The sequence below is a fragment of the Pelophylax lessonae genome (assembly GCF_965119305.1).
Source record: "Pelophylax lessonae genome assembly, chromosome: 6".
Taxonomy (NCBI): domain Eukaryota; kingdom Metazoa; phylum Chordata; class Amphibia; order Anura; family Ranidae; genus Pelophylax; species Pelophylax lessonae.
This window is the reverse complement of record NC_138773.1, coordinates 72,882,299-72,892,160: the sequence shown is the minus strand read 5'-3', so window position 1 is coordinate 72,892,160 and position 9,862 is coordinate 72,882,299. Positions and strand designations below refer to the sequence as shown.

General features: G+C 44.5%; 1 protein-coding gene across 1 annotated transcript; it reads right to left on the bottom strand.

Moving 5' to 3' along the window:
- Positions 1 to 2,774: 2,774 nt before the first annotated feature.
- WFIKKN1 (WAP, follistatin/kazal, immunoglobulin, kunitz and netrin domain containing 1) lies at positions 2,775 to 9,459 on the bottom strand (the record flags this gene model as incomplete). The annotated part of the gene is made up of 2 exons (XM_082261375.1): positions 8,327 to 9,459; positions 2,775 to 4,268 (listed from the first exon to the last, which is right to left on the bottom strand). Exons 1-2 carry the CDS (start codon positions 8,483 to 8,485, stop codon positions 2,775 to 2,777), a joined length of 1,653 nt encoding a protein of 550 aa, XP_082117501.1. The 5' UTR covers positions 8,486 to 9,459.
- Between the last annotated feature and the right edge of the window lie 403 nt (positions 9,460 to 9,862).

Below are 9,862 nucleotides of genomic sequence, written 5' to 3'. Positions count from 1 at the left end.
CTTTTCTGACCCGAGCTATACATTTGGGCATATTGAGCAGTATAGAAAACACATAAAAGTGGAGCCTCAAATTCTCATAAAAAAATATTAATGGATTTATTGATCACAAGGAGCAGTATATCAAAGATCTCTGATGTGAGTTGTGTGCGCTCTCTTGTGGCCAGTTGAAGTAATGCAATTCATATCAATGTTGCTAGCCATACAAATATTACTAGCATTATTTACAAAAAAAGTCATTTTAGGCCACCTGTGCTTCCCGTGTGGACAAACACGGCCTTCACTCCGTGTGTGCTTAAGTACACCTGTGTAAAAGCCGTGTTTGCCCACACCAGATGCACAGGTGTTCTGTGCAATCACGTGCAGGCAGTTTTATTCATGTCTATTGGAAGCGGACACAGCTGCTACTCCCAATTTGACATCCATGCGGGTGCATGACCCCCATTTCACACCATCTGCATTCGGGGTCACGCACCCACACAGATGTCAGTTTGGGACTGCACCTCTTGGCTGCATTGTGCACAGACAGGGGCTGTTGATAACAGCGATGACAGATACATTAAAACTGCCCGTGTCACTGCACATTGCCCAGCAACGTATACGATTGTGAGATCATAAGCTGACCACACGTTACAAGCTGATTGGACACAATCTCCTTTAGATTTCCTCTATAACCTGAGGGCCTACTTAACATTCAGTTTATTTCTAATCACATGGCCTCTCCCACTCAATAGTGGTTGGTTTTAATCTAAAGGAGATGGTACAATTACATTGTAATGTATGTGGCCAACTATACCGGCATGTCATTAACTACCATTCCACAGTAACCTCCTATTAGTGATATGATGCATGTTCTCACACACGATACAAAAATCGTAGCATACAGAAAGGTGGAGGATGACTGTTCTAGATCACTGAACCACTTAAGGACCAGAAGATTTTACCCCCTTCATGACCAGGCCATTTTTTGCAATACAGCACTGCGTTACTTTAACTGACAATTACGCGGTCGTACGACGCTGTACTCAAATAAAATTGATGTCCTTTTTTCCCACAAATCAAGCTTTCTTTTGGTGGTATTTGATCACCTCATGTTGCACACCATGTGTGCCATTTGCTAGTTTCCGTGCTTCAGTCTGGACCCCGCTCACCTTCCTGCTGCACACCAGATGGGACATCTGCACCAGACACTTCCAGAATATATACACATGAACCGGAAGTGACTACAGATGATGTCTTTCTGGTTTGCTTGTTGGTTTACCAGTGTGTCCTGGGATATCCTATACTTACATTACCTACAAAGCAAAGCTAAATCTGAATAAAAGCCTCTCAAAAGCTGCAGATGCTGTATGAGCTTTGTCGTAGACTTCTATGGAGGCTTTGGAGATGCGTGAAAGCACCAAGAAGGCGATGGGTTATCATTTTTGAAGCAAAGCAAACACAATGTGTGAACAGGACTGTAAGCGAACCATTTTATTTTGTGACAGGTGCTTTGATTGGCATTCAGGGTGCTTTAAAAAAAGTGTGTCCAAAGCCAAGTTTCGAAGCAAGTATAAATGAGTCCTAAAAGCCCTTTAGAAAAAAAACACCCAACTCTTAGGCACTGGCTTAAAAGTGGGTCCCCAGGGCTAGCGTATGTCAGTCCATCCAAAATAGGTGTTTAGATGTGATTGTGTGATGGCAGGCAGGTCACTCACCTATTGTTCGGAATTTTCAGACCCACCCACCAACTGCAGACTATTCAGAGGAAATCCAGTTCTTTTATTGTACAGTACAGAGGTTGCAGCAATCAAATAAGGCTCTCCTCGTCTTCTGCAGAAGGACAATGACTGCAATACAGTGTGAGAACTTTCTAGGAATTCCCTTGTGGAAATATTGCTGCTGAAGTCCATAAAACACAAGAAGCCAGGGTGTGATTTAGCCCACAAGTAAACAAAAGTATTTGAAATATCTGTTTTGATTGGGCTGTTTTTTTATTAAAAATGGCAGTAGTTAACACAGGCAGCTTCAATTCATGGTTATGGTAAGTGCTGGGCTTGACATATCTGGTTTAGAGGCTTGGCTCTATCAACCCTTTGGTGTGGGATCCCTACATAAAAAAACATGTTCATGAGATTTTTCATTGACAGTTTCCCCTCCATTTGAGAACTGTCTCAGGGATCCTCAAACTATGGCCCTCCAGCTGTTGCGGAACTACACATCCCATGAGGCATTGTAAAACTCTGACATTCATAGACATGACTAGGCATGATGGGAATTGTAGTTCCTGAACAACTGGAGGGCCATAGTTTGAAGACCCCTGCCTCTAGCTCTACCGCACAAATCTCATAATATGGCCATGCCAGAAATTCCTGTACAGCTAACATCATAGTATGTTCATTCCAGGTGAGAACATACATTTCTAATGAGGTCTGTTCACAAAATTTAGAAGTGCTCAGCTGGTGTAAGATTATCCTACAGCACCATTATGGTATCAAAATATTTTGGGAATCTATTCCAGAAGGCTTCCAATGGTAGGACTGGCATTTGGCTTTGGTGGGCCTTGCTAGTGGATAATACAGTAATTCAGTACATTTTCTTAAACAATAGGTAATGAGCACCAACTTTAAAAGTAGCCAAGAGCCACATATATTGCATGTGTTGATGGTTGGTAACCATCCTTACAGACACGTGTTTTTAACTTACAACAGCTGACTCAAGATAAAACCGGGGAAGTCTGTTTCTTTTATAAAAAAATGTATGTTTTTAAAATGTCCTTAAATGTTGAGGTTAACACCTCAGTCCTGAAATCGGTTCAGCATCTGACATGTCCCTTTATCAAGCATGTCTCTGACTTTCCTCAGTCTCTTCTCACTGGCTGGCCGAACATAGCTAGAGGGTCCCAGTAAAGCCATGCCATCTTGTACTTCCCCCATAATCAAAAGTGGATTGTCCCCCGAACCTGCAAGATTGGTGCAGGGACACACCCCTCCTCCTCCACCCTCTCCCATAGTGACCTCTAGATACTTGGTATGGAAAAGATGAAGACCCATATGGTCATCTTTTAGCACCTCTATGAGAAGAACGCGGAGCACTCGTTCTTCCCCTGAATCTTCCAGCCTTCCCACAATCACAAAGTCACTTCGACACAAACTGGGCACCAGCCTTCCTCGAAGGTAACAGCCTTGGCATTGCTTGGCCCGTGGCAGAGGACAGCGATCTTCACAGGCTTGCCTGCTTTCAAAATTATTCTGATTTCCATGGCAACCACCAAAAATGAAAGAGAAGCACTGGCGCATGAGAGGGCTGTAGGCCCACCTCCATTCTGGAGTCTTACATGGACCTCTTACAGGTGGCAATGAACAGGGATCTGGTGGCCGAGTGTGGCATGATGCACGGCACTCTTCATAGGTATGAAAGTTGTTAGCTGGACCTGGACACCCCTTATAAAGAAAAGTTTGACAGTCACCACTTTGTGAGTCGGAGAACCAGCGCAGGGATTGAGAACCTAGACATTCGCGGAGTTCAGGGAGCTTTAGGCATTCAGAGGGATGGACTAGCCTCTGGTGTCCTGAACTTGCTGTGGTTGTCCCTTTCTTGACAACAGAAAGGGGGAACTGAGCACGTAGCAGTCCTGCAGAGTTTCGGGCCATGCAGACATAAATGCCAGCATCCTCTGGACGAGCATTGTAGATGACTAGCTGTCCAGAATTTGTTACAACAAGATTTCCATACATCTGGTCTGGCCTCATCAATGGAGTTGAGGGACCATCTCCCTGCTTCTCCCATAGGATTTCTGGACGTGGGCGCCCACTGGATTCACATTGAAGCCCTACAGTACCCCCTATTATAACCGACTGTGGTGAGGGTGAATGGTACAATGCAGGAGGCACAGGCATTTCCAGAGGAGTGGAAGGCTGGGTGGTCTGGGGGGTAGTCTCAAAAGGAGCTGCAGTGGTGGCTGGCCACGAAGACACAAATTTGCAGGGCACCTCCACTAAGGTTATACCCCTAGCACAAGCTTCAGCATCCATGTAGCAGGGATTGTAGTAAGTGAGCCCATCTGAAGCACAAGTGAAGCCCGGTTGCTTTCCACATCTTTCCCGACAGCGGCACACTGGACGACCTTCCCACATCTCACAATCAGAACCCTGCTGAGTGCAAATAAAACCAGAGCAAGTAGCAGGGCGGAGGGACCCAGGGGCCTGCAGGCCAGAGTCTGGGTATCGGGCGGCCACGCAGCTTCGTTGTCCACAGACGTTTGTGCAGCATTTCTCGAAAACTTCACAGTCCTACAACAGGAAAGAAAACATAACAGAGACATGTATGAGATCCATAAAGCATATAACTCTTCCCTCTGGAGAAAACAGGGCAACATGTATCCAATCAGGTGACAAAGATGTTGAATTCAAAGCATGTCCTGCATTAGCAATTTATCAGGGGAGGACTGTGAACCTATGGCCTCGGGCAACACAACCAACTAGCCCTTTAATAGTAGGGAGAGATTTCTGTGAGCCAAAAAAGTATAAAATTCTAAATGTGCCATGGTGCTGTATTGAGCGGTGGGTTGGTGCAAGGTTTTGTTTCTTAGAGGACATCATTTTTCACAGCTTCCATGGCTGGTCATGTCATTTGGTTACACAACATCTGAGTCACAATGGAAGCTGAAACTAGAAGATTGCCCTCTGCCAAACGTTGTGATCGCACATTTGAGGAGAGAGAGGATACTGTAGCTATATAATGCCTAGAATGTGTCATTGACCTTGGGTCCTAGTTTGGCAATGTATCTGACTCAGGGCCACTAGTCCAAAATATCTTATTACTGTTGGCCCAGAAGACAAATGCCCCCTTCCAACCAGCCAAGGCCCTCCTTGCAGTTTATGGTTACAACTTGCTCACCTAATCACATTGGGTTGGTACTGCCTTTGTCCTTAATAAATGTATTAAAAAAAAATAGCTGCTGGCTGCCAAAAAGGGGCCACACACGTACAAAAAAAATCCTACCTACGTTTCTTGTTTTAGACAGAGTATAACTTCTGCCTGGATTTTATCCTGGTCTGTGGTCCCTGTTGAGGAGGTTCCCATTTGCTTCAGTCCCAGGGACCCAACGGGGGCACAGGCAGCAGAAAAAACCTGAGAGAGGTTTAAACTCTTCCCCACTCTATCAAATATAGAATAGAACTAGGTTTCGTTTGCAGTTTCTCTTTAATCCCTATTACTGGGTTACTTGGACCTGAACAACCCTTTTTAATTTTCTCTTTTCCTCTCATTTTCCTGTCTCCTCTAACATTACTGGATCATTTTCATGGGACTTTTTCAGTCCCGATATCAATCATGTAATGTTTACATGGAGATGGCCTTAGCCTTTCTCTCTATGCAGCTTCTCACCTTTGTTCTGATGATGTTACATGCCATTTTGTCTTACTACGAATCTGTTGTGTTAGACAAGTGTGTAACATCTGCTTTGACTAATATATTCACGCATGTATAAAATATTTATTGCAAATGAAATATAAGCAAAGCTCAATTCAGCTTCGTAGAGAGAAATGGAAATGGTGCCATTGTACGATGTGTTAGATGTGGGTCATTACCTTGTTATGGCTTGGGGGCTTGCCTGCAAATGGTGCTATCACAAGATGTGTTAGATGTGGGTCACTATCTTGTTATGATTTGAAGGCTTGCCTGTCTCTGGAGCTATACTGGTTGAATTTTGTGGTGTTATTTTTTTTCTTTTGTGGTTTTGGCTTGGGTTGGCTTGAGTTACCCTTGGTGGTTTTGGCTTGGGTTGGCTTGAGTTACCCTTGGTGGTTTTGGCTTGGGTTGGCTTGAGTTACCCTTGGTGGTTTTGGCTTGGGTTGGCTTGAGTTACCCTTGGTGGTTTTGGCTTGGGTTGGCTTGAGTTACCCTTGGTGGTTTTGGCTTGGGTTGGCTTGAGTTACCTTGGTGGTTTTGGCTTGGGTTGGCTTGAGTTACCCTTGGTGGTTTTGACTTGGGTTGGCTTGATTTACCCTTGGTGGTTTTGGCTTGGGTTGGCTTGAGTTACCCTTGGTGGTTTTGGCTTGGGTTGGCTTGAGTTACCCTTGGTGGTTTTGACTTGGGTTGACTTGAGTTACCCTTGCCAGGGGGTCAAAGATGATTTAGACTACCAGTGATCCACCAGCTCTCCAGGTTTGGAGATGAAGATCAGAGCTTAAAACCCTCACTGAAATGTATGAATGGTCTTCTATCATACTATATTTCTGGTTTCCAGCAAATAAATGATTGAAAATGGTGAGGAAATCATTTGAAACCACCTCATTGCTACTAGAGAATGCATTTTTTTATTTTTTTCCACCTCAGCTCCCCAGGTGACAACCATCACATGACTATGGGTACCTTTTTAAGAAATATTTCCTCAAGAGAAACACGGGTCTGTCATTGGTGACCGCCTTTTGCAATGCTGTTATGTCAATCCTCTGGCTTCACGGCTTTCTGTGTCAGTGACCCCAAACAAACTTGCAGGCCAAGAATGTTGGCAATAATTAAGAAGTCTTAGGGCAGCAGAGCAGCCAATTGATTGGCACTTCCACCTAGCAGCACTAGGATTGCTGATTTGAATCCCAACCATGTCACTACCTGCATGGAGTTTGCATGTTCTTCCTCTGCCTATGTGGGTTTCCTCTGGGTACTCCGGTTTCCTCCTACACTCTAAAGACATGCTGGTAGCTTTATTTGTTCCTGTATAAATTGACCCTAATATGCGTATGTATGAATGTGAGTTAGGGACCTTACATTGTAAGCTCCTTCAGACCATGGACTGATGTGAATGTATAATATACGTGTAAAGCGCTGCGTAAATTGACAACATTATACAGTGCCTTGCGAAAGTATTCGGCCCCCTTGAACTTTGCGACCTTTTGCCACATTTCAGGCTTCAGAGACTATCACAGTGTAGGTGCATTTATACGGAGACTTGATTACACACAGGTGGATTCTATTTATCGTCATTTAGGTCAACATTGGATCATTCAGAGATCCTCACTGAACTTCTGGAGAGAGTTTGCTGCACTGAAAGTAAAGGGGCTGAATAATTTTGCACGCCCAATTTTTTCAGTTTTTTATTTGTTAACAAAGTTTGAAATATCCAATAAATTTCGTTCCACTTCATGATTGTGTCCCACTTGTTGTTGATTCTTCACAAAAAAATACAGTTTTATATCTTTATGTTTGAAGCCTGAAATGTGGCAAAAGGTCGCAAAGTTCAAGGGGGCCGAATACTTTCGCAAGGCACTGTATAAGTACCTACATTTAACAAGTAAGTCCTTATCTGCATAGTGGTTCTGTGTTAGGCTGGCAATACACTTACACATTTCTTTTGTGTAGCCTGTGGGCTGAATGAAAGAAATCTAACAGATTCCTCCATCAACATTAAACAGCACATATGGATGAATCTCCTGGTGCACTCCTTCTGTACTTTGACAGCTGACACATGAGGCTGTCAAAATACCGGAACAGTGACTACATCTGATTTGGATGCAGTTGCTGTTTGGTAAACAATTTACCACCTGGCTCCTTCAACAAAAGTCAACTGGTGGTGCAGAGAGGGACAATCACATCTCGCGCTTCAGCCGACTCAGCATGAATTGACTAAAATTCAAGTTGCGATGGCAGCCATTGTGTATGAAAGTATGTAAAGGGTAACTCCACTTTTGTGGGAAAAACAAATAGCAAATAAAGAAACAATAATATAGCGTATACAATTGTGACACAAGTCATATTGTAATTGAATGTTATTAAAATGACCTTTCCTTTTTAATCTGCAGCCACTGTAATTTTCTGAAAATGCAATGCAATATGGCTACCTGGAGGTGTTCTGTACACAGAATGTATACTGACCACCCCCCAGAAACATAATTTCCTGCTTGTGTGATTGGCTCACTGATTTTCCCCAGACGTCTGCCTAAGATACAAGTCAGATTTCTGGCATCCCCTGCAACAAAAATGTCATTTTTGGTGAGATACTCCCAATAGGAACACGTCTAAAGGGATGCAGGCCCAGCAGCTTTCCACATTAGTGCTCTGCAGCTGCACAGCTGATTGATAATCATGAAACCACTCCCATTAGACCCACTCAGCACAGAGGAACAAACAGGGATTTCTTCAGAATAACAAAAGGTAGGAATCTGCAACAAAGGCTGTTATAATCGTTGTAATGTACAGAGATCACCCAGAGGTGGAGTTACGCTTTAAGAAAGAGTGCTGGCACTACAGCCAGGCCCCTAGCATTTTCAGACTGAGGTCAGCAAAAAAAAAAAAGTCATAAACAGACAGAGCAAGCCTAAATATGCACAGAGAATGAAACATTTCTTACCTGATCAGCTTCACACTCCCTTTCACAGGTACTCTGGGCGTCCACCCACAGGTTGGCATTCAGCTGGTTAGGGCAGATCCCGAAGTGTCCCCTCGCTGGGCTTGAGTTGGCACCTTGTGACACCAGGCAGAGCTGCACAAACCAAATGACTGGCCACATCTCCCTTCACCTGCCAGCCTGGGCACCGGGTATAGAATTTATGGATTTTATGTATTTCCTTTTTTATAGTGTATGCGCGCAGTATGTGACTTTTGTCATACGTCCATCATGTAGAGCTTTGTAAAAATAAAATGCGGGCGCCGACATACCATTCTTATATTTGCATGATGTGTGCAAGCGTGGGCTGCATTTTTGTAAGCATGTTGCATGCATTTGTTGGACTAGCACAGGCTGGGATGTGCATCGGAAGACATAGCTGTGTATTCCAGGTTAGCATGTATACAGGTATGTGTGAAGTATGGGTAAGGGGTTATGTGGCTACAATATAAGTACAGCTGGCATGTACCTGTGATATGCACCCTTTCATGGCCATGTTCCTAGAGGTGTCCAGGTGACTGTGTCACAATGCATTGCAGAGGGTGAAAGAGAGCGAGATGAAGGCATCCAGTGGGCACAGCCTCCAGAGAAATGATGTCTGACGTGCCAGGATTTTCCTCCCTTGTCCTCCTCCCTCCCGCCCCTGGCTGTGGGACAGGATAACTTTCTAATAAGCTGAGTCCAGGATGGGAGGGAGCAGCAAGCCCTGTGTCTGTGGAAGGAGAGGGGGGTAGTGTGTCTGTTTTTACAGGGAGACATGGGGACAACAAGGAGGAGTGGCAGACTGATGGTGCCTAGACACAGTGCCCAGGTGACTCACTTCTGCAGGAGCAAGGCTATAGCTGTGCCATTGTCATTGGAAGGGCACAGGTGGGTATAGGAGGCGCGCAGAGCGCAGCCAGGAAAATGTTTCTTTGTTGTCTGTAACAGTTGTTGCGTGAGCAAGACAATGCATGCAACTTGCAGCCAAGCCGGTTGTGGGCACACCGGTGGGTTGTAGGCATGGTGCATTGGCACAGGGGTCACTCACACATCCTGATGGTGACAGAGGGGGCAGTGTGTCCAGGGCACAGAGGCAGTCTTGTGTGTGGCACTGAGGTGTGCAGAGGGAGGAGGATGGGGACAGCACTGTGATTGGGGTGGGTGATGGGGAGTAACCCAATTCCACCCCTTGTCTCCTTTCATTCACACTGAAAAGCCCGGCCTCTTCCAGACACTAGATGAGGGGGGATCAAAGGCCGCTGCCACTTAACCCCTTCCCACACATCCTTTTTATTGACATCTGCCTGACAACACGGCCCCCATTCCTTCCTCTCCCAAAACCTTCCCGGACTACAAGCTCCACAATGCATCGGGGCCAGGGATCGCTTGATTACTGCAATTAAATAAATAAAACATGGTCAGATGATCAATTAAAATAAATAGATTAAATATATAACATTAATATACTATATATATATATATATATATATTATTAATATCTATATAATACTAAATAAT